Raw genomic sequence first — 25,686 nt, forward strand, 5'->3', positions numbered from 1 at the left:
GCCTATTAAATCATGATTAAGAACAATTATTGTGTGTTCTATGTTAATTCATAAATTTGTAGAGGGTTATTCTTATTTATCCTGTCCCCCTTTATTGTGTGGGAGTTCTGCTCAAAACAGAAGCAGCTAATGATTTGCAAAATACATAATCCATGTAAAAAATTATAATAATAACTTAGCAATATAAAAGTTTTGGTATAAAATTGGTATTACATTAAGTGAACCTAAAATATAGTAATTACAATAATAATAATAATTATTATTATAATAATATAGTTATTATCAGTAATTATTTACTGACTTTTTTAAATGGACCTAATAAAAATAATAAAAGCCATATACAAAAACTAAAACTCACTACGGAGCAATGGTTTGTGACGAATTGAAGCTGCAATAAAACGGTAAACAAACTTTTTACTACGTTAATAAAATATAACTATTATAATATGCATGATCGCATATTACAATAGTTATTTTTTATATTTTACTTATAAGTGCAGTACGTATTTAGCCATTTTTTGTGGCTAACAAGTTATAAATAAGACATATGATAATTTATTAATGCTGATGACAAGACAAATATAACTTAAGTTATACATTATTAGTGTGACACGATTATCCCTTTACACGCCATAATATAAAATTGATTTGATATTTATAACATCTTGGACGTAGAATTTAAAAATCAAATAATAAGAATCAAAAAATAGTCTAAAAAAATTAATGATAAAAGTTCAGACACACCCTTTGAAAATTTCGGTATTGACGATGTCGGATTACTCGTCAGATCAGGTAGTAGTTGGCGCAATGGCTCAATATATTTTTAGCTCCGGTATCCGAGTAAACGTCTCGCCGATAACAGCCACTGAAAGTAACCTCCTCCTCCCGAAAATTGATCCTGAATACGTGCTTGCTGTCGAAGAAGTGTATAACATATAGAGGACATCAGTAGTTACACAGTGTCCTATGTCCTACGCATAATTCCGGTGAGTCTGACGAAAAATAAAACACCTATATTTTTTAAGATCGGTTGCATAAACAGCATGATCAAAATAAATATATAAATCACTGAATTTACGTTAGTGCTCTAACATTAGAAGTATAATATGGGTGGATCTGAGTAATAAAAGTGGCAATAAGAAATTTGTAGCTTCGATAGGTCGGCATCACGGAACCGCACCAACTTATATCTGACATCTTATACCTTACAAACAGTAGTTATTACATGTATTATATTTAAACATACTATTTCCTATGTCTGAGTTCAAATTTAAATTTTAAATGAGAACAATATTAAAACGCATAATTAATCATATTTTATGGTATTATTTTTATTAAAATGAGCATGTAGTATAGCCAGAGGACTTTATTGCTTCATTTGAAATTGGGTTTTTTACATTATTTTTTGAATTACCTACAACAAAATAACAAAAATTATTTTACGTTTAAATATTTAAAAGTTAAGGTTTAAACTTCAAAATCCAAATATAAATAATCTTTCAATATAAATCCCAGGTAGCAACTTATGTACCATGATTGTTCCAAATCGTCAATAACGACAATAATAAACAGTGTATTTACCGTGTTCGCACAGTGTTGTAGGTCATTTTGAATACCAAATTTTTTCATGGGTAGCACCCCATACCTGATTTTGACCCGCCTACTTAACCCAATCTATTCCAAAGGTATGCCAAAAAATAGCGAATAATTAGCAAGTAATAGCTAGTTATTTTCACATTTTATATGATTAATTTTTAATTGGGTAGGACAAATTCGAGTAGCCCACCCACTCCAAAACAATGCCAAAAAGTAGCTAACAATTAGTAAGTAATTTAGTAATAGCAAGTGGGTTTTAAAAATTAGTAAGTCAATTTGCAATTAGCAAATTAAAATATCGATTTTTCACATTTGTATTTTTTTCGGCTGGAAAATGAATCTAGTTAGTGCTTCTAATAGGTGCAACTAGAAAACTCACAGCAGTGTCCAAAAGAATCGGAAAAACAAAACCATCCAGTGTCAAGGTACATTTCCCTGGCACCCCCACTTTTAAATTTTTAAACTAAGCCTGGGACTTTCGATAGTTCTTCGTTTGTTCTTGTTTGTTCCGAAAATGTCGTCCTTTGTTCCATCACCATTCCCTAGTTATAGCCGATTGACCGTGGAAATACCACCTAAATGCCCCTCCTCTAGTATAATTAAAGTACCTTCCTTCATTTTTTTTAAATATATTCATTCGTAAATCCATAATCAGTAATTAATAAAAAAAAATAATCAACTTAAAAACATTTAATCAGGTATTGGATTTTTTAGCAAACTCGATAGTCAGTGTATAAGCATTTTGTTCATCTTTTTCTTCTCGTGTCCAGTTAAAAATTTCCAACAACCATAGTTAGTTATAAAATAGGTAACAAGCGTGTTGTTAATCATCGTTTACAGTTAAAACATTTAACACTGTATTTACTATTTTGTTTTTTTTTTATAATTACAAATAAATAATTGATTTGGATTGATATGCCTTGATTTTCATATGCCTGTAACTTTTTTGCAAATTACAAATTTAAAAAAATACTATGTCATCGTCTCCAAAATATTATTGCCCTAAAAATTTTATTATGAGGTGTTTTCCAATGAAACCACCCAGTAAGCGGTATTATTGAAACGCATGAACACGTTTTTATGCCGTGTTTTTCGTTGGTTCGGCATCCTCTTAATCATGATTCGTGATGGTTATTCAGCTATAGATAATAAATTATAATTATTATTTTTATAATATAATAATAAAATTAAAAGATAAATTAAAAACGTCTCTGTTGTCTATATTCCGTAGAATATTGCCAACCGCTGCCGGACGAAACGTGTTGTGTCTTGCCTGTGTGACTAATTTGATATCAGTCCGACCGGCTGAAGAGCATACACGATAAACACATTATATTTCTGAGTATATATCTATTAATAATAATAATATTAATCTATTTATATCTATTTATATTATTAATTATCTATGCTGGACAGTGAAAGTTTGGTTTTTTAGACATGTTTGGGAACACTGCAATCAATATATTTTCTTGTTGAGCCATTTTTAGATACATCCGGTTAAATCCGAATGATATATAATTTACCATGACTAACAGTTAGTTAATCATGGAATTTACTAATGCTAGTAAATAGTATTACTCAGTAGTCAGTAAAGTAGATCGATAAATCTATAGATACCTACCGACGTGTTCGTTTGTTGACAAACACTTATATTATAAACTTCAATATTTTTACATTTAACTGTACATAAGCTTTCAAATGGATGAAAATATATCTGACGAAGATGAACATTTGACATACGAACAACAAAGACTAAAACGTATGAAAAAGAATGAAGAAATGTTGGAGTAAGTCGTTATATACCTATTAATGTACCGTTTATAATATTAAGAAAACATCGTAGGTCTCTTTTACAGACGCGTAACACTATATTATTTTTAATTCTGAAAATTGTAGTTTGCGGATTTTGCTCTTTTATTTAGTATATTAGAATTAGTGAATTGATTTAGCTATGAATCATTTCCATAAAAATATTATTCAGAGTCCTACTTAGGCTTTTTTGAAGCTAATTATGAGAATTTTAAAAATATAATGTTTTATATAAATCACCCTACCTAATGGCTAAAATTATAAATAACAGAGTAAAATTTGAAATGTCACCTGTTATATTAGAAAAAGTCCAGGAAAAATAAGTGAATAAATGGATAGAAAGTTTTATGTCAAGAAAGAACATGCAACAGTTATAAAAATCGATTATATCTTAAGAACCTGAAAGTTTATTTGAATTAAGTATGACTAGTGATAGGCTGTATATACAATTCAACGCTTTTTATGACATGATAATATACCAGGTTCTAATGAATGACAATTTTTTTGCTTGAACAGATCATTTATATCACTATTGCAAATGATTGTTTTTACAATAAAAACTGTTTATTAAATACTAAATATCATATTTTACAATTTTAATATCATATTAGAATATAAAAAAGGTATATTTATGACTGCTGTGTATTGTTTATTAATAAATAATTTTAATTTTAAACAACAAACAACCGTTTAGGTAATTTTTAATTGAAAAATATTTATTTTAAATAATTCATTTTAATAAATGAACATTAATTATAAATAATTTTTATGTTCACTTTTTTACTGTTTCCCATTATCTGTGTGTAAGACAGTCTTTTTAATTCAAATATACAATCTTAAATAATTAATTATTTATATGGTTTTAGAAACATCTATTTTTAGGTTGGGACTAATAGACGATCCAACCTTTTATTAAATACTTACCTTATTATCTATATAAATTGACATTCTTAAAATCATTACTAGTAGTCAAATAATATATTGCTATACATACATATTACATTATATTAATAACATTTTTTTAAAAGTCTTTATTGTTTTACAATACTTAATAAGTATAAAAATCTATCTAAATATTTAAAATTATAACTTTTGAATATACTTAAAAATTCCAAAATCAGATTTTGAATAAATAAATAAAGAAAGAAAAATAAGGGTGAACTTGTTGCATCACCCGGTGTGATAATATAAAATATTATGATTGTGCAATTTTTTTTATTTAAGCATTTACATACCTATTGTATTAAATTAAATAATATATAATATTATTTCAGTATACTAGGTATAAATCAGGCTGCAAAGACGTTGGTAAATTGTTTACACAAAAAGACAATAGATAAGAAAAATAAATTAAAATCTGTAACTGTGTAAGTAATAAATATTAATAATATATTAATTAAATATTTATGTTTATATTTAAATTAATTTCTTGACTTTATATTTTTTCCAGAGAACCTGTTAAACGGTCACTGAGAATAGCTCATTCGCCAAACCCTCAAAAGTATTATTACAAAGGTATAGGTACCTAGTATAATTTTTTTGTGTTGCTTTATTAATAAATTAGAAAATTTACATTAGACATCTGTATAGATGTTATATGTTGTATGTTTTAAGAGTTTAAAAAAATACAATTGAAAATTTTTAAATTACAACTGTTATTTTAGTAAATAATTAACTGTTTTTATGTAAGAGCTTTGCTTAAAATAATTTAAGAATATTATGATTCATAATAAATTGATAACTCATTTTTAATTTAAAATAAATATTGATTTTACTTGCTAAAAGAAATAAGTGAGATAACTTGTACTAACATTCAAACTACATAATATTCTGTTAACATCTTAAAAATAAATTGATTATAAAAGAAATTCATTATCTTAATAATTTTTTTACTAACCCTATTTTAACAAATACTTTGTGGTTTTTTTTTTTTTTTTTAGTAGATTTGGTTAGAACTATCATTCTAAATTAAAACAATTATTATGAATTAAATGTTATATAGTTGAGTATGCATTGTTTATTTATAGCATAATATAAAAATAATAATAATATATATAATCACACTTAATTCCAAATAAATAATTGTGGATTTTTGTAATTATAAAATGAATTATTTTTTTTTTTTTTTTAGGAAAAGTCTCAGATTTTATTGAAAAACTTAATAACGACTTAGCCATTAAAGAACCTGTTAATGATTTTCATAAGTTACCAAGTCAAAAGTATGCATTTAAATTAACCATAATTTTAAAATTGAAAAAATTTATATAACTAGGAAAATATATCTCATTGTTTTTATTTGTAAACTCGTTTCATTATGTTCCATTCACATTAAATTGTTAGCTTATGAATTAATTATAATAATAAATCATGTACAATATATTTATTACCAATAACTTTTACTTAATTGTCTTTGCTTTCTTATTATAAGTAGTACATTTTTCTAAGTCTAATATAGATGTTTTTATTTTCAACCATTGATGTGTTTAATATTATTTTACTAATGTTTAGATTTGTTCATGTACTAAGAAGTCTTGATATGAATAAACCATCAATAAAAGTGTCTGAAACTGGTATCCACTCTCTTGCTATTCATCCATCAGAAACATCTCTGATGATAGCAGCGGGAGACAGGAGAGGAAACATTAGTGAGACTTAATATATGATAAAATATTTGTTTTATGACATTAATCATATAACAATAATATTATCATAAATATTTTAATTGAGTTACAATAATTTAATTTTGTAGATTTATACAATAGAAATTCAGAAATCCAAAGATTCATAGCTCATAAAGCTCTAGTCAATTGTATGTCATTTTGTTCTTGGGATCCAAACAAATTGTTTTCAACTAGTTATGACGGATCGTTTGGGTGTAGTGACATTAGTAAACACACTTTTGATATTGTTAGTAAAATTGATTTACTTACAGTTTATAATTTTTGTTTTAATTATGTTAATTAAACTTAGAATATTTAAATAAGTAGATTTATAAGACAGAACGGAATACGGTTAGCGACTCAAAAACCACATGGCACAATGAATGTGAAAGAAATTTTCTCATTGGAAATAGTATGTCTTATAACTAATATCTGTTAATTGTTATTTATGGTGTATCAAATTTTTTTAATTATTATTAAATGTTTAAGGTTCTGGTTATGTAGATATGATTGATATACGAATACCAAATAAAATTATCAACTCTGCCTGGTGTCATAGAGGATCAGTGTGTACAGTTCAGTGTCACCCATTGAAAAAACAATACTTTTTAACTTCATCTGAAGCTAGGTAATTACTAATTGCAATTTAATATCTTATTATTAGTATAAAATGACAGAAATTAAATATATTTTTAAGTTATTTTTATTTTGTGTCATTCATTAATGATAATATTTGTTCCATTCACTTATAAATTATTACTATACTTTTAGAGTGGTTTCCTTATGGGACATAAGAAATATGACTGACAAATCAATTAATCCAGTTTTACAATTTAATCATCCTAAAGTATTAACAAGTTCATTTTTTTCTGCTCGTGGTACCAAGATGGTGTCAACATGTAATGATAACAAAATTAGAATATTTAACACTGAACAATTAAATTCAGATGCTAAAAGTAAGATAAAAATCTAAAGGTTTTCTATAATAATGTTTAATACATTTGATTACTACTTAGTTTTATACTTGAATTTTAGATAAATAAATTAGTTCATAATGGATTAGTTTTGTTAGCATTGATCCTTAACATTTAAACTATTTATATAAAAATTTAATTTTTTTTAGTTATTATTTATTAAATTATAACCATCAACAAAACATAAACATTTCTTAAAACAATAATCTAATGTACAAAAATAATTAGGATTTAACAGTAAATTTATATAATCTTATTTCAAACAATAAATTATCATTTGCGATATTATCATTGTGGTAGTATGATTATAACAATATGAATTAAATATTAATTCAAATATTTTTTTAGAACCCATAAAGATAATTCCATTTAAGAGACGAACTTATGATAATGATTATCAAGCTAAATGGAATCCTGGAAGAGAAGATGCATTTTTTATTTCATCAATGCTATTGCCAATAAGAGTATGTTTAATAATTAAATTAAATTATAAATATTTATAACAAAATTATCTTGTATGTGTTCCATCAAATAATATTTTACAGAAATGTTGATTTTCCTAACCACATAAAATTTAACTCTAAAGCTCGAGGCCTGTCTATAATTGTATACTGATGAACGATAGTCACTTATTGTATTACAGAATTTAGTAATATACCACAGAAAAATAATAATTTTGTGAATATACTAATATCACATGATATTAATAAAAAGTAATAGTACAAAATCTAAACAAATATCTATTTCCAAAATAGTTTTTATTTTGATTCATAGTTTTTAGACTATGTTTAACCTAACTTAATTTAACTCTCAACTTTTATATTATCATATTATAATGGGTTTTTACATGTAAATTTAAAAAATACTATACTTTAAATTTTTTATATATATAATAAATAATATGGAACACCATATTTTTTTTTTTTTTTAACACAATATTTAACCTGTCGTTGGTGTCGTTAATATTTTTACACCGTTAGTGTCGTGTTAGCGTTTCGCTCACCTATTAAAATACACTTGTAAACATACAAATATACCACGGTACTGACAATTTTCAATATTAGACTGCTATAGTATAATAATATAATAAGATAATAATAAAATAATAAACCGAAAATAAAAGCGGTATAATTATAAAATATATACTAAGGCGATCAGTGACGCTAACTACACGGTATTATTACGTATAACGGTAACATTGGACTTTGATAACTTTGTAAGTTTATATATAACTTAATATTTTTCCGTAATTATTTTTGTAAATAACTCAAGGATGCATTTATATAATTTTATCAAAATCCAATAATATTTAAACCCATGGTTATTAAAATGGCAATTGTGTGAGCGAAATGCTCATAGCGACACCAACAACCGGTTAAAAGGACAACATTGTACCCACATGTGTTGTCGCTGTCTTATTAACATATTATATATCAAATTTGCATTCAGCAGAATCCATTTTATGTTGTTAGCTTTAACTTAGAGTCAAATGTTCTATTATCAAATTTAAAGTTAAGAATATTATCTTGGGCATCATGTAGGTTTTTATTGATGTTTTAATTTTAAACTGAGTTATAGTTGTGTAAAATATAAAAACTTTAAAATTAAAATATCAATAAAGGCCTACGTGATGTTCTATGTCATAGGTTCTCAAACTTTTTTCATCCACCGCCCACTTTGAGAATCAAAAATTATCCAGCACCCCTAAAAATGTTTAAGCTTACCATCTGTAGTGTATTTTAAAAACAGTAATTATCATGCTGGCTATGACAGACTTAAATCAATTATGAGAACATGTAGTAGGAATTTAATTTTAGTTTAAAGTTTAAAAGTATATAATACTTTTTAATCAGTATTGCCCCTCTATTCTGTTTCAATGTCAACAACATTTCTTAGGGTCTTATACCGCTCCCCCTAAAGACTATCAACGTCCACAGGGGGGCACTATCGTCCACTTTGAGAATGACTGTTCTGGATAATATATTCTTACCATTAGGTATGTTAATAAGAAAGAGATATAATAATGTGGTAAGACATCTACTTAAGTTTAAAATTAAATTATTATTTTTTTTTAATTACTATTTTTGGACTCTAATTAAATAATTTAAAGAGAAGCCCAAGCACACCTAGTATCTTCTCTGTACATACCAATTATATATGATAAATATAAAATGCTTACTGCATCTGGTATAAGTACCGGTTATTAGGTTCCTTTGCTATTAAGATAACAATTTAAAACTATGAATTTTACTAAAAAATTTGATCAACACCAATTAACATAATATAATAAATACCAAATCATTGCAATTTAAATCTTAAGAAAAACCATCTAGATTTGAATAAATTTCTCCAGAAGTGAAAATATAATTAACTTCAATTTACAAGCGTTTTCAATTATTCCAATTCTAGTTTCTCAAATCTTATGGCTGGGGGTCATGTCTCTCCTGGACTCTCCATTAAATCTTTAATCAAAACTTTTAGGCGGAAAATTTGATCAGATTTATATCACACTTCGGTTATAATAAGACTAAACAAATTGATTTATAAATAATAGACTGGATAAAAGAAATTGTAGGTATATAATATAAATAATTGTAAATTAAATTACATAAATATTATCTGTGTGTAATATAAATCAAGTAATTTTTAATTAAAATTAATGTTTTGCACTTCGATTTGTCTTTTCTGATTCTATAACTTGTTTTTTGAACTATTACTATAAATACTTTCCTATTTTTCAGATGCAAGTTTTTGATTGTAATGGAAATGTATTACACGATCTAATATCTAAAAATATGACCTCACGTTGTTTAGTCATAGAAGTACATCCCACTCAAGCCATTTATGTTGGAGGAAATACATATGGTCGTATACATATATTTAGTACCAAGAAACAACTAACATAAAGATTTTTTATTAAATTATTTATTTCTTCGTCTTTATTAATTAGTAAATTACTATTTACTCAGCAAAAATATTTCATTTATATCTTATAGCATAAGTTAAATAATAAATCAATAAATTCAACCACACTTAAAATTAATTGTTATACTTTATTCCCATTAATCTAAATTTAATCTAACATTTTTCACTCTATTTGCTTTGTAATAACTATTATTATCACAAAGCAACACAAATTCAAAAATATTAATTTTCTTCAAACATAAAGCTATTTAATAGTTTATTCTTATATTATGTCTTACCTAGCATTGATTAAATAATACTTAGATTCGCTTAAGAATATCAACAAATATATCTACAATCCAATATTTGGTTACAACTGATAAAACTCAGCATGGGTGTAACTAGTAGATATAAGTATGTTATTTTTTTTTTTAATTTATGTTACTACGGTCTTAGGTTATAGGTAAAATCTGATATCTTGATAGTAGTATCCATGCTCTTTTTGACTGGACAGGGAATACTTATGCATATGTAATATGTAACAATATCATTAAGTTAAAATGTTCACTAGTTTTAAATTTTAAATATTAATAAAAAAAAAGGACTGCCTGTAGAGCCCCAGTCAAGATATTTAGCATTAAACTTGATAAGTCATTTCACTATAATAATTAAAATGACAGTAAATTGGATTATTCTGAACATTTTGCTATGTTTAGTATTAGTAAGACAACACAAGTGGGTTTAATTACTTCCTAATGTATAGAAAAAAATTCTAAATAACATTTTAGGTACATGATATTAATTTGTTGGTAATGGTTATAAACTATCAATAACATTAATTTTTTGATATATTTAATATTATTATTATAGTTTAATATAAAAAAATGTTAATTAATATTTATCGATAGTTTAATATATATTTAATTTGTAGATAATATATTATATATATATTCATATACATATTATGAACAAATTAAACAGTAAAAACAATAATTAATAATAACACCAAAAAATGTGTTCAACATATTATATGAAAAAAATAATACTACTACACAAGAAAAGGCAATAATTATTATCATGTTTAGAAAAAAAAAACTTATCAAATTAAATAAACAGATAGACATATAATAAAAAAAATTAATTATATAATTAGGTATACCTAATTCAATTATAAAACCATGGTACAATAATAATTATATATAAGTTAATGTTAACATTTAAAATTCTTTGTAGTTGGTTGGAATTTTGATTTTTAAATAGGTAACATTTCTGAAAAATGCATTGTTATGTCTTTTCAGTTATAAAATACGTAACTATAAAAATAACAAATAAAGGAATGATACTTATCATTCAATTTTCTATTTTAATTAAGCATTGCTTTTTAAAATTTCTTACATAAAAATTAAATTTGAATAAAGAAAAAGAAACTAAAAATTATAACTAATTTCAATTTAAAACAAATCTATTAGTTCAAACACTTCAAACTATATAAGGTTAATATTTTGAATTTTGTTTTTTCCTGTTCAATAGTCTTCAATTTTCTTACAATTGTCAGTCATTAAAGATAAATCTCAATCTGATATTGCTGTTCTTGACGGTTTAAAATCGATTAACCAAGGTGTAAGGAATTGATCCTTTAATTTCAATATTTCCATTTCATCTTGATCTTTTGAAGCTGCCATTCCTCTATCGAGCAAAAGATTGACCACTTTAGAAGCACTAGGCCTATTGGAAGGATCCAAATCAACCATTTTTTTAAGCAATTTTTCTAGACTAGTACTTATAAAGAGAGTTTGAGGTAACGAAAATTCACCATTTCTTAAACGATGCCATTCTGGTCCATTTTTAGGTAAATGTTTTTGAGTTGCAGCCTCGTATACTGTAAGCGCAGTAGAAAACACATCAACTTTCTGCAACTGAGAATAATCGTCACGTAATAGTTCTTTAGGTAAATAGCGAGAATCTCCATCTTCAATACTTCGGACATCTTCAATACATATTGTATGCCCAAAGTCACCTATCTTGTAAACAATATCTTTGTCAATTATTTCTTCATCATCGTCTAGATCATGAGCAAACACCAATGCCCCATTAGTCTTGCATATCAATATGTTTGCTGCTTTTATGTCCAAATGAGCAAGTTTTTTGGAATGAATGTGAGCCAGACCATTGCACACGTGCCACAACAATCGCCTTAGAGCATTGTCACAGAACACATGATCAGACTCGTGAATCATGCGTTCCAGGGTACCACCATGGCAGAATTCTGTTTGAATGTAAATATGACCTCTTTCGTACCACGCCGTAAAGTACGAAACCAAATTTGGATGTCGTCCGAACGCCGAGTTTGCGTACACCTCCTTACGGACCAAATACTCCGTACTCTTATACGTTGTCTGTTTGATTTTTTTAATCGCATAGGGTATTCCGTCAAACAAATTTGTACATTTGTATATGACACCGAAACTACCGGCGGCGATAAACTCGTCTATTCTGAACTCTTCGTGGAATCGGGAGGTCTGCAATTCACGTATACTGACGTTAGTCACCTCGCCACTATTCATCAAACGATTCAGACGTTTGATGACAGATGGATGTGCGGAAGCAGGTGTTTTATTACCGGGTGGGGTGGACTGATCGCAGTCATCACTGCCGCCGCTCTCAGAACTGGCGATGTTGCAGTTATTCGATCTGGGAAAGCGTTTCTTTCTGTTTTTCAATATCTCAATACCGGTCGGCGTGAACGGATTAACCGACACGCGGAACTTGTCGGAAAGTCTGGTTGATACACCGTTGGTGTCAGTCGGGGGCAGTGGCGATCCAAGGTGCACCGCCGATTGCGGAATGGCGACGGCGATCAACGGTGTTGACGAGGGAAAACATCCAAACGATCTATTTCTCACGAAATAATAAACGATTGAAAACAACGCGAGGAAAACGCTGAAAAAGCCGACGGAAATGTCCATGACAGTGAGTTTCGTTTAGGCACTAAGTTTACAGGTCCAATGAATCGTCACTGTTGTCATGTTTTTCCTACCAACTCGAAACACTACACTTCGGAAGTTTAAGGTGCTTACCTACCAATTGAATAGTAAATAGCAAACGCTGCCCAAGTCTAAAGAGGGTCATTAAAATAATTTTTCACAACTCCAAATTCGGACCATCGTTACCGGTTTTTCACGTTGTCACGACGTATCTCGTGTGTATAATGAATACGCCAATTTCTATAGCCAATAATCAATATGCGATTATAGATCGAATTTTATCAACAAAACAATCTGTATTTTTGTACCAACTTAAATGTTTCCAGGGTACGTCGTTATTCTTATATTATAAATGACACGTTGATTTCACATTACAATATTGAAATTAAATTAGTCAGTAGGCGCTCAACGCGGCTACTCAGCACTTAGTACTTTAGTAGGTACTTACATAGTTACATTAACCACAGGTATGTTACAACAATATTTTCATTATTTTCTTAAAACGTATTAATCGTTGTAAGCACCAACACACGATCATCGATGTTTATAAGTACAGGCATTTGGCAATACAACAAACTGCTGCCAATTCCATGACAATTTTTGGCCAATTTTAATAAATTTATAATTTACCAGTCACCGCGTAAAATTGTATTAATACTCGGTAGCTGATGTGCAAGTGTTGCCAATGTCCGGGTAATAATTAATTTTCATATTTTATCTGTATATTATAAAAATAGAACGGCTAACAGGGCTAATCCGTTATTGATAATATGATACCACGTTTGTTTATGTGTTTTAAAACTATTCTATAAGTACCTACTTCACAATTTTACGAGTTTCGGACTTAGAGGAGTATTGGAGTTATACTGTATAGTGTATAGTTTATATAAGCAATGTTACAAGTAAATTAGAAATTACAGTATTTAATATTTAGGTACTTTTTAATTGGTCTCTATTGAACATTAATTAGATTTGATTTTCCTGTGTTATCATTTACAGTATATTAATTTTTAATTGCGAGTTTACGATGGAAGCATATTATGTTAATTGTACAATAAGTTATACAGTTTTCAAGTACTGAATTCAATCATTTTCTTCAAAAAACAACCAACAACTACAACAATATTTAATTTTTCTCTTTTTTCCATTAGGTAAAAGTCGTGAATATTGTTAGTTGACAGATTTAAATTGAAAGTTCCGCCAGAAGTTATAGACCCTTTCAATCCATCCGCTCATTGAAATTCAAGTGATTACAATAGTTTGCAGTATTATTTATCTAATAATTTTACTAATTTATCTAAAGTAGTACCTACGAATTTAACGGTCTATGTTAAATGCATATCTTTAACTATTTGTCCTTAGAATGTGTATTATTTTAATATACCTACTTAAGGTCTACTAGTCTATCAAAAACAGATTGAAAAAATATCCGTGTTAACCAACAGGCTGACTTTCAAATTAAAGTGTATATAATTGATTGTGTATATAAACTACGGGTCTAGAACCTTTTTGTGAAAATTAGCCATTTTTTCAAATCATGATTTTTAAAGAGCTGCACTAATAAAAAATACAATTTCAATTTATGTTTTATGGGTCTCAATATTGATGCATACTCCAAAGAGCTGCATGTTCTCAACCTCTGCTGTACATTATTACTGTGTTCAAATTTGAACGTAACACGTATATTTGTATAGAATGACTTTCAACATGAAGTTTTTTTTTTAAAAAACGCTTTAATTTTTAATTACGTCTAAAAATATAAGCATAAAAAACACTTTTTTAGTAAATTATCTTTTTAATGCCTTGTTATAGCTATAGATAAAATATACTAAAGTATATACTTGGTTTATTTAATCTGTTAGAACACAATACCCAATTTAAGAATGGTTATTTAAAAAACTAAAATATTAAATATAATTTGAGTTATGACTAAGCATTTCAACTTTCAAGATATTCATAAATATTTCCAACCTGGTTTTTGAGGTTTAATAACCTTATTCATTTAGCAATCTTATGTTTAATTTTTCTATTTAAGATACCATTTTTTAGTTAATGAATTATTGATTATGCAAAATTAATTTTTAAATGTGTATTATTATATTGTACGATCAAAGAAAAATTTTACTTCCCCTTGTTTAGTTTATGAATATAAATCATTTAAAATAATTTTTATGCATAATAATTTTGAACTTTTGTTATTAAATAAATTAATATTTTGAAAAAATGTTTGCCATTAACTTTGTGCAAAATTAAAAAAAATTGCTTAACCAACAGAGATGTTCTTATGAATGAATAAGTTTATGAACATAACTAGATAGATTTAAGGTGATATTTTAGACAATATGCTTTCTAAGCATAATCTTATTATGATAGTGTATTCATGTTTTTCTTTGTTTTAAACCATTTTTTTACTGAAATTTTAGCAGTTTTATGTTGATATTAAAATGTCCATCTGAGTAGAAGAGCATTATTAAAAAAATAAAAAACAGAATAACATTTAACTATAGACACATAAATATTACGTTTATTTATTTAAAACAAAAGTACATAGTAATAATAATAATGTTGTTATAATTAATACAATTCGACCGAAAAAACGAGTGATGACGATAATAATAATAATAATAATAATAATAATGAATTATTCTACAAATAATTGTTGACATAACATTGAATGTGTAATAACGAATAATATAGAACATTTTAATAACATAAACACGTTATAATACACATAGTATATTTGTGCTAAAGTGAATATTGTTAAAAAAATGTACTAAATAATAATAAATATAATTATGAATTCAAAAATTAATTTTTACTTTTAATGGTGAAGAATCATTTGAACGATAATAATGATGATAATAATAGTAATAATAATAATAATAATAATAAGATTCAATTAACGCTCTTCTTTTAAATGATTTCCCATTGTAGGACACTGGTGTCTTTGCCACCAATCGATATCAGTCTGGAGTCGTCGTGCAAGAAAGTCACGTTTGTCACATGGCTGCTGTGACCTCCATACACGTGGCACAGCGACTGCAAAAAATAAAAAACAAAATTATGACACAATGAAGCTAATTAATTAAAATAATATTTTAATCAAATGTATACAGTTTAGTGAAAGTTATCAATTTATTAAAACTATAGCAAATGTTATTTATTTCTAAACATTTTAGAAATTTTAATTATTTCTAGAAAATTGAATGATCGTTCAAATTTTCATATGAAATGAAAAATAGTTTTACTGTTTTAATAAATGTTAACTATGATGATTTATATATAACAATATATAAATATTAGAAACATAAACATTGGCAATGAATTATGCTTTTCAAATGTTAAAAAATTATTTGGTAACGTTCTATATTAATCAATATTATTATCTTTACCTTAGGTTGTTTGACTGGGTATGAATACAGTTTCACTTTACCAAAGTCGTCTCCTGTAGCCATCAGCTTAGATCCATTTGATCGTTCGCATGCGTTAACATCAGTACCATCAGCTCCTTCAGGCCATATTCCAATGGAAGAAAATGTCAACACACAAGAGTTGGATGCCCACACTGTGTCCCTAAGTTGAGTGCTGTGAGTGACTTGACGACAAACTTTCACTTTCCCTAATTAAAAAATAAAAATGTAATAATGTAAACAACAACATGAACAGCTTCATGTTAAATAATAAATGTTACATACAATATAACAACTCGTAGTCTCCAGAGTTACTGCGCAGGTGTTCGTTATCTTTAGACCAATCCAAATGAGTGATAAAGCTTGAATGGCCCTAATTTAATGAAAACAATATGATCACGGTCTAATAAATTTATATTATACATAATATGTACACCTATGTAACACACGTAAAATATGTCTTCATTAAAGTCAGCAAAAATAATTAATGGATACCATTTTAACAACCAATAAACTATTATTGATTACAAAGCATACAAACTCAACATCAATATGTATCAAAATATTGATACCTTTATAAAATAAAAACATATGTTAGCAAATCCAATCATTAATGTTACAATTTATAACATTATTTAATTAATTAAAAAAAAAAATATGTAAACCTACAGCGAATTAATATGCATTAACCACTACTAATACAAATTTAATTTATCCATTAGGTATATCTTTTCTGTATATTAATTTTTTTTATTTCTACAAAAACATCTACATGCAGCAACACTTGGCTCTACGCGGGTAACCTACACCTACCGACATCTTGTCAATAATAGCACCAGTGCTACATCTCCTGCGACGTTTATCTTCCCAACACTAAACATTGAGTGAATTTAACAATGATAATTAAGTGGATTGGGTAGTAGGTACAAAATGTTATACGGCATTAATAAGGGAATATAAGATTCGATACATAATGAACATATTGTACACTATAATACTTACGGTGCAACGGCCTAAACGAGTGTAATTTCTGGCGCCATCTGTGACCTGATATATATAGATGTAATTGTCCCTGGAACCAAGAGCAAGTAGTTGGCCGTCTGGCGAGAATTTTGCAACCTTCAAATGACAATAAGCAACTTGATGGTTACAAATTTGATCGAAATGCAATTAAATTTAAATTATTTACATTGGGATTGTGCATACCTGTATTGGTTCATTTCCATCGATGTGAGTCGAATAAATTTCTCGTGTTTCTGAATTCATTACGATCCATTTTCCAGATACGCAACCAACAATGATTATTCGACCATCGCTAGAGAATGCAGCTGACTGTGCTTGTTCCTATATATTATTTACATAAGTGATGTATGAAATGTAAAATTAGCTAATTCAAATTTAATACTTACTGCAATGTCTTTGCTCCATACAACAGAGCGAGACAATGAGTCCCAGAGTTGGACAATACGATCAAATCCGGCTGTAAGAAATTGAGCTAAAGTAGGATGAGGACATAATGCCCATAGTTCGTCCGTGTGGCCCAGGACAGCAGGACTGAAGCCCATTGACAGAGATCCAATCAAAATGCAATTGCGGGTAGATCCAACTAGTAACTGTGATCCACGACCTTCAGATACTGTACGAATACCACCTAAATGTTCAGCTATCTATGTTTGAAAAAAATAATAATTACAATTTTAAATTAAATTAAATAATTAAAAAATATAAATGTATATCAAAAATATTTAATGTCATTACAAAATCAATTAGACACCAGCTGCATTTATGTAAAATTGAAAAGTATACTATATTATCTAAGGTGTAAAATAAACAATACTTAAAATATTAATCATTATTGATTCTATTAATTATTTTATTAATTATAATCAAATTCTTTCAACAAAAAAACTTGTTTAATTTATTTTTAGTTAATAATGTATTTGAGCATATTAGATTATAAATTATTTTGACAGCTTAACAATATTAATTTGTTCATAAAGCATGGATAAAATATGTTCACAAAGGGAAGAAGGGTATATCTGGATATATTTATTAAATTATTATTTATTGTGAATAGTTTCACATTATAATATTACTACTATAATAATAATAGCTTACTTGTGCTTCATATCCAGTGGGATGCATCGAAGTGTCAAACTGGATCAGTTTACCGTCTTTACCACCTCCAGTTATAATGCTGCCCTCTTTCAAAACACAGATGGAAAACACTGATCCTTCGTGTACATTTCGTGCGACTTTTATGATATTATTTGTGCCTATAAGATTAGAAACTAAATTAGTTATAATGTATAGGAAACTTTCGTGGACAAATTCAACAAAAACAATTTAAAAATATTAACCACCAAGGCACCAAATAAGGAGTACTAACACATGAGCAAGTAATATATCCTCCATCTAGTCCATCTTGGTCCATTTGTCTATGTATCCCTCCCCCTCCCACCGCATACAAAAATAACTTAAACATTACTAAAAATCATAAGCTTTACATTTTAAAAAATTAGTATTTTTTTTTATATATTTGTGAAGTTATTTAAGAATCAAAAATTATTAAAAACGTAACTTTAAAAATTATTCTACGAGAATTCCCAATGAATAACAACTATTGAAATAGGTATTAGGTACATAGAAGATATAAAAATTGAAATGTCCACAAAATAAATTGCTGATAACATAATTTCAAAGGTTATGCACACTTATAAAAACTATCCATCTAAAAATGTAGAACATTTTATGAATATTTTTAATGTTTAAACTGTTTAAAGCTTTAAGCTATAGAGCCCGTACGGCATACGACATATTATAGTGAAGCATAATTGTTAGATTTTAGTTTTACCGCTGAATACACTTAAGAGATCTGTAACGAAAAAATGGTAAAATTCTGTGGCCCATCATCCAATATACAGCCTATACACTTAAAATTATTAATTATAGATCAAAGGTTATTTTTTATTTAAGTTTAAAATTATATAAGTAGTACCATGTACTACATCACTGCCACTGTGTCATACGAGAATCTCCATTAGGTCTAAATTATCTATATAATATGTACACACAATATGTCTATAATTTGATAAAAGTATAAGTACTCACCACGTCCCCATATGACAACGGATCCGTTTGAGTCTCCGGACAAGACGTCTCCGTTCTGCGTGAACGCCAAGCACGTCACGTACTTGGGACGATCGCGGGTAGTCTCGAATATACCGTTGCGCTTGTACAGGGTACCGCCGGCGTCCAGTGTCCAGAAACTGATGTGGCCCTTGCCGCAGGTGACGATTTGGTTGCGCTCCAGTGGGTGGAATTCCGCAGCCACAACAGTGTCCATAGAACACTATAAATCCCATAAATAATTACAAATATTATTGTTGTTATTATTATTATTATTATTCAACGTTAATAGACGATTGTGGAGGACCAAATCAATGATAATATACGATATCGAAGACAACGATATTTTGTGCACTAGACCGGATTGGTACCTGCACGAGAATAAGTAAAGGTGGCGAGTAACTATATAATATATATGATGCAGGAAAATTGAAAGGAAGCGAATCGTCATTAAGACGAGAAGAATAAATAAGAAAGGTAGTCGGCGTCTAAGCGGCGGTCAGCCGCAAGGTCGGATAACCATAATTAATATTTATTGTAATTAATTAATAATTCGACTGACCTTGGTCTCCGTGATCTTGTGACCCTTTTCGTTCTTCTGCCAGTCCCACACGGATATATTGTGATCGTTTCCTTCGTCAATGGCGCATAAAAGGCTACCACCGTCCTGTTAAAAACAAAAACAAATAGCGTATTTAAAAGATAATAACAAACAAAACTAAATTAAATAAAATGTCGTCGGACAGATGACAACTTATGAAAATCCCGAGTTGACTTACCGCTTTGGAAAACGACAGACAGCTGATAGACCGTTCAAATTCTCCCAATCCCAACACGACCACCGTCGCTAAACTGACTGAATTCCACACTCGAATATGAGGCTAAAACGATCGAAAAGAAAAAATGTGTTTAATAATGTTTACGCCAGAATCGCAAAATCTTACTTTTCCTTCATGATTATCGTGTCCGGCAGTCTGACCAGTAGCCACTAACAGCTTGTTGGGGTGAATGGCCAAGCTGGAAAATAAATCAAAACAAAATTTAAGTTATTATCTGCTTATAACATCGCGAGTCACGAGATGAATTTCTGGGTGTATTATATATAATACCATCGATTATAGTCTGTAATAAGACCGAAAAAACAGAAATAAGAAGCTAATAGAAATAAAATTGTATTTATGAATCAACGGAAAATAAAATAAAACCGATATTGTAAGAAAAAACAAGAATATTGTGCTGAAAATAGAACAAAAAAGTAGAAATATTTGAATACACATTATAAAATTATTCTTTTAGTATAGCATAACAAATATATTTTAGTTCGTATTAAAAAAATGTTCAATAAAATAGTCTTGTTGTATTTCGTTTGAAATGTTTTTTTTTTTTTTTAACTATTTCGACAAATTGAACAAAACAAAAAGGGTACAGATAATTTTTTTTCTAAAACAGAAATCTATTTTGCAACCTTTTGAAACCGATGCAACGCGTGCACGAAAACCTTAACCACTGCCCCCGGTAAATAATTTATGGTCAGTAAGGAAGAACTGCAAACCACCGTGGTATTACCATTTGATATCGTCAGTGTGTCCCAAATAATGTCTCTGGCTTTGTTCTTCGACGTTGTACAGTACAGCAACGGAGGCTACGAAGTATACCATTTCACCGGTGGGCAACAAGTATAAGTTAGAACGGCAGTCTTTTCCCCTGTACCCGTAACTGTAGAGTTGGACGATTAAGGAAAACATCAGTTATATTCTCAGTCAAATGCACGTAACAATTACTAATACGTTTAAATAGTTGTTTGTTATTTAATACCAACAGTAAAAGCACATAAACTCATCATCCTAAATTATTAATTATAAAGTATTTTTCGAATGGGTAATAATAATATGGAGCTCGAGTACATAAATGTATTTTAGATTGATGGTTATTAACACCAGTAATTTATTCCTTTGAATGTGTTACCAAAATTGGAACCCCCTGCAATAGGTAAAAATTTTGAATTTAATGGAAAATCAAGTATTTTTTTGCAGAATTAATAATATATAATATAATATATAATATAATAATAATATATAATATATATAATATATATTTATATATAATATATAATATATTATTAATATACCTACCACGAAATCTTAAACAATTAATTTATCGAGTATTTAATTTATTTTAAATTAAATAATATATTTAGTATAAATCGTAAAGTATTTGTACATTAAGAGTGTAATCACTCTTCATAGACCAAATTTATAATAATTATTTTTATATGACAATGCTATATATACTACTCGTATATTAAACTGAATTACTTATTATACTTAAAGAATGTATATTATATAAATTTGTATTATTCTTTTAAAGATTCTTTTATTTAAAAAAATAATAGTATTAAAATGTTAAGTGCTTAATGATAAAAAAAATATAGGATTTTTTTACAGACATTTTTTTGTTTGCCGGAATTAGAGGTAGAATACCCCCGATATTATAGAAACACATAGTGATCAGTGTTTACCAACAGATTATTTCATTTTAAAATCACTATTTTTATCGTCTCTATTTTTTTTTTTTAATTAAAAAGCTATATTATTTATTTAATTTTTAAATGGTTTTTCTATTACCAAAACATACAAATGAAATTTTTATTATTTTTTTAGTGCAATAATGCTGTGTTATCATTATCTTGTCTACAGAATAACAGTTATCTCAAATGGACTTTAATATTTTATCAATAATTAACGAATGATTAATGATAGTACAATTTAATATGTGTTGATTTACTATAAACAAACAAAATTGATGTAATAAAGATAAAATAATGATCATTTGTTGGCATATTTTAAATGATTTTTAGAACGCAAACGTATTTTATTGTATTTATTTGTACAAAGTTAAAAATTGTAGTTAGATAAGTATATGCATAAACATACCGTATTTTATAAATAAGTAAATTAATATACTTATTATCTTTTAATTTATAACGTAAAAATGTATGAAGATTATACCAACGTGGAAACGTGTCATTATTAACTATTAAAAGTAATGAACGTTTGAAATAGAAAACGATGTAATTTTGTTTTAAGTAGTTATAACTGCAGGTTAATTGCGCACAGATTAGTATAATTCTAACACGATAAACTCAATATTGCACATATCTAGGTAATTAGGATCGTAATTCGCAGAAAAATCAAGGAATATCAATATTCTTTCTACCAAAGTCTCGCAAAAAAACATCATATTACAATAATATATATTTAGGTAATAAAGGTTAATCGAAATTCTCTGAAAAAATGTTTGTTTCAAAATATTAAATCGTCGTTTAAAACCATAAATAAATTTGATAAAATGTAGCATCATAACTATCTATTTAATATTTGTATATTACCTATACATAAAAAAAATAGTTTTCTAATACCTACCTATATTATACGTATTATAATACATCACATAATACATATAATTCTTTTATACATTATTTATAGGCTAATCTAGTTCAGCAAAAAAGGATACACCCAATCGAGTTTTAACTTGGACGAAGGAGCGGTGGCCACTTTGGTGATGTCGTAGGTCGCGATCTCAGCAGTCGGTGCGTACAGGTTGATGGGACGTCCGCGGAGGAACATCCGTACGCTGCCTTCTTCTTCATTATACGTAGCATCACGTGTACTGCAAAAAACAAACACACAATTATCGTTATTACCATTATTATTATATTATGTATTAAATACTCGAATGAACAAATAAACAAACAAGCGAGCAATCAAATTGTCGTACTCAAATAAATAAGGGGATGGGTGATGTTTACTGTTTAGAAAGTCAGGAAATATACTTCAAAATATTATATACTTATTTAAATCGTCCTAAACAATGATATAATTTTTTGTAAATACCACTGTTTGATGACTATATAAATATATATGTAAACGCAAAATAATGAAAAGTGCATAAATATAATAGTTGTTCTAGTAAGTATAATTAAAAACTATGTATATGTAATGCGAGCACAGAAGGGATTTGACGGAGACCCAGCCTAACTGAGACTAGACTTCTGCAACAAAACCGGACAAGTCATCCGAATCACGTGTACTACTGAATACTTATGTATACTGCTCGCCAGTCACCGTCATTAATATATACAATATTAATCGTAACGGTAAACCTACTATGTTAATATAATTATATACACTGAATTTGTGCATTATAATGATGTATCTTAGTAAAAGTAACGATCATAGAATGTGTTTAACGTGTATATTGCACATATATTATTGTATATCCCTTCTCTTGCGAGGAAGTTAATAAACTTAAAAATTAAACATATTATATACATAGATAAACCTTTTAGCGTCAGTACGGTGGAGTGGCATTTTTTCCTACACACTGAATTACTTTATACGTAGGGCGTACAGTAAATATAATGATCAGATAATTGACACAAACACGAGACACGACAAAAACTGAAGAGGCGCGGAGAAACGAACTATCAGCGGGTCAGCCGGACTGCTAACGACTGAAATCGGTTTCGCCGTCCGGTCCGGTTGTGTACATCACACGTCGTCCGTCAAGTGACGTGTACGAGTCTCCCTCCACAACCAGAAATAATTATTATTACTATCTATAAAGGGATTTTAATGGTTTACGAATATAATAATCAAAGAATGCGCAAACTCCTTTAACTCGACTTGACTAATAATGAACTTAAAACACAAAAATATACTGGTACCTCATACTTTTCCTTTATACATGTAAATACAGTTATCATCGGCCAAATATAAAATTAATTTACTTAATTATAATGTTTAAGAGTTAAATTTATACGATTTTCTTATCGTACCTGGGAAATCATCGGATAAAAAAAATATATTGTAAACAACTGATTAATGCTGTGATGACTAAGTAATTTTGACGTTTATCACAGAACATATAATATGCCGAACTTTATGTGTATAGACGTATAGTATCTACATAAACTATATTATAATTTACGTAGACGTTTACCTAGTAACCACTAACATTTACCGTGCTTCCGAAAAATAATTATAATTTACAGCAATATGTCGTTACACGTTTCGTTGTATTTATATTTAATCTACTGTAATTGTGCGCACTGTGCATTAAAACGGAACAATAATAAAATAAATAGAAGACAAGATAGAATATACGAAATAGGTTCTGTCTTCTCCTCCCACAACACTAAAATCGTGTCTACGTTGTTATAATGGACGTCTTCGTGATTTCTACAATATGAGTTTAATTTATGGTAGGTACGGTGTTCATAGTTCAACTTCAAATCGTTTTAAATAGGCCGCTAAAACGCCTCGAGGTTAGTCCGAGCAATGGTTATAAAAAGTCTACGTCGCTTATTGTATGCATACAACTATATGGAGTTGGGTAAGTTATACATAAAATTAACTATCCAAACACAAATAACAGTGTCTACCGCTATTAGTAAGCGAAAAAAAAAGAAAATCATAAATGTCTATTATTATACTATTATAAGCTGTTTTTGATCAGGACAAATATAGGTATTAGTACTAAAAGCTAATTGTACAATTTATTTCTCTAAAAAAATTCCCATACTTAGGGTGTAACCGAAATAGCTAACATGTGCAATACTAAATAATAAATAATAACATGTTTGTATCGATAGGTATAGTTTTTTTGTGTATTATAATTTAAAATAATCATATTTTTGAATTAAAAAAAATTAATATATTTCTGTTACACTCTGTATACTTAGTAATTATGTTACTAAAGAATTTGATATCATGAAAATCCTTTAAAAATAAATTTACAAAAGTAGGTAATATTATAGAAACAAAATAAAAAATATGTTTTCCTAAAACTTGAATATTTATTGACCACAATAATTATCATGCTAATATGAACGTGTAAAACGAAATAAATCTACACAAATAAGAGGTATGTTACAAAGGGTATAGCTTGCAAGTTAAAACGAGGCGGATTTCATTCATTAATGACGAGTATAAAACCTTACCTACAAATAGAAGACAGGTTTAAATTGTTCTAATTAGGAAAATGAACTGAGTACGATTTATAGCGATTAATTTTGCATAGAAAAGTCGTGAAAAATTGTTGGTAAGTTTTTAATTTGCGGGATCGATTGCGAATTACCGGAACTCGGAACCGTATAGTAAGAGGAAACTCGGAAAACGCCCGAAATGGGGTGTGGATACTTCAAGTTTCACGGTCATCG

At 28.0% G+C, this 25,686-nt stretch overlaps 3 protein-coding genes across 9 annotated transcripts in view; 1 reads left to right on the forward strand and 2 right to left on the reverse strand.

The window, feature by feature from the left end:
• The first annotated feature begins 2,846 nt into the window (after positions 1–2,846).
• LOC113554237 (WD repeat-containing protein 76-like) lies at positions 2,847–10,024 on the forward strand. Its single transcript, XM_026957988.1, has 12 exons — positions 2,847–2,938; positions 3,032–3,383; positions 4,680–4,772; positions 4,856–4,920; positions 5,537–5,624; positions 5,914–6,050; positions 6,155–6,312; positions 6,393–6,477; positions 6,555–6,693; positions 6,837–7,021; positions 7,388–7,503; positions 9,781–10,024. The coding sequence occupies exons 2-12, from the start codon at positions 3,295–3,297 to the stop codon at positions 9,943–9,945; spliced, it is 1,320 nt and encodes a 439-aa protein (XP_026813789.1). The 5' UTR covers positions 2,847–2,938; positions 3,032–3,294; the 3' UTR covers positions 9,946–10,024.
• Positions 10,025–11,464: 1,440 nt separating this feature from the next.
• On the reverse strand, positions 11,465–13,108 carry LOC113553888 (wee1-like protein kinase). 2 transcript variants are annotated; one of them, XM_026957452.1, is made up of 2 exons: positions 11,724–13,108; positions 11,465–11,629 (listed from the first exon to the last, which is right to left on the reverse strand). In XM_026957452.1, exons 1-2 carry the CDS (start codon positions 12,907–12,909, stop codon positions 11,586–11,588), a joined length of 1,230 nt encoding a protein of 409 aa, XP_026813253.1. In that variant the 5' UTR covers positions 12,910–13,108; the 3' UTR covers positions 11,465–11,585. The 2 variants fall into 2 exon arrangements, with proteins under 2 accessions (XP_026813253.1, XP_026813252.1); XM_026957451.1 differs by having other exon boundaries at positions 11,465–13,108.
• Positions 13,109–15,464: 2,356 nt separating this feature from the next.
• The window catches only part of LOC113551339 (echinoderm microtubule-associated protein-like 2), a 53,076-nt gene continuing 42,854 nt past the window's right edge, over positions 15,465–25,686 (reverse strand). For 5 of the 6 annotated variants that reach the window (XM_026953526.1, XM_026953529.1, XM_026953527.1 and 2 more), the window contains 14 exons: positions 22,980–23,135; positions 21,033–21,182; positions 20,411–20,483; positions 20,246–20,347; positions 20,029–20,133; positions 19,449–19,689; positions 18,456–18,613; positions 17,747–18,004; positions 17,544–17,681; positions 17,340–17,456; positions 17,151–17,210; positions 16,623–16,710; positions 16,320–16,546; positions 15,465–15,966 (listed from right to left, as the gene is read on the reverse strand). In XM_026953526.1, the coding sequence (XP_026809327.1) occupies positions 15,841–15,966; positions 16,320–16,546; positions 16,623–16,710; positions 17,151–17,210; positions 17,340–17,456; positions 17,544–17,681; positions 17,747–18,004; positions 18,456–18,613; positions 19,449–19,689; positions 20,029–20,133; positions 20,246–20,347; positions 20,411–20,483; positions 21,033–21,182; positions 22,980–23,135 (1,999 nt within the window). In that variant the 3' untranslated portion in view covers positions 15,465–15,840. The remainder of the gene's footprint in view (positions 15,967–16,319; positions 16,547–16,622; positions 16,711–17,150; positions 17,211–17,339; positions 17,457–17,543; positions 17,682–17,746; positions 18,005–18,455; positions 18,614–19,448; positions 19,690–20,028; positions 20,134–20,245; positions 20,348–20,410; positions 20,484–21,032; positions 21,183–22,979; positions 23,136–25,686) is intronic. The other variant, XM_026953525.1, reaches the window with a different exon arrangement.

This window comes from Rhopalosiphum maidis, chromosome 2, assembly GCF_003676215.2.
Source record: "Rhopalosiphum maidis isolate BTI-1 chromosome 2, ASM367621v3, whole genome shotgun sequence".
NCBI lineage: Eukaryota > Metazoa > Arthropoda > Insecta > Hemiptera > Aphididae > Rhopalosiphum > Rhopalosiphum maidis.

Coding starts and splice junctions, on each gene's coding strand:
- LOC113554237 (XM_026957988.1), top strand. CDS start 3,295: ATGGATGAAAATATATCTGACGAAGATGAACATTTGACATACGAACAA. Junction 4,773..4,855: donor AAATTAAAATCTGTAACTGT/GTAAGTAATAAA, acceptor TATTTTTTCCAG/AGAACCTGTTAAACGGTCAC. Junction 7,504..9,780: donor CAATGCTATTGCCAATAAGA/GTATGTTTAATA, acceptor CCTATTTTTCAG/ATGCAAGTTTTTGATTGTAA.
- LOC113553888 (XM_026957451.1), bottom strand. CDS start 12,909: ATGGACATTTCCGTCGGCTTTTTCAGCGTTTTCCTCGCGTTGTTTTCA.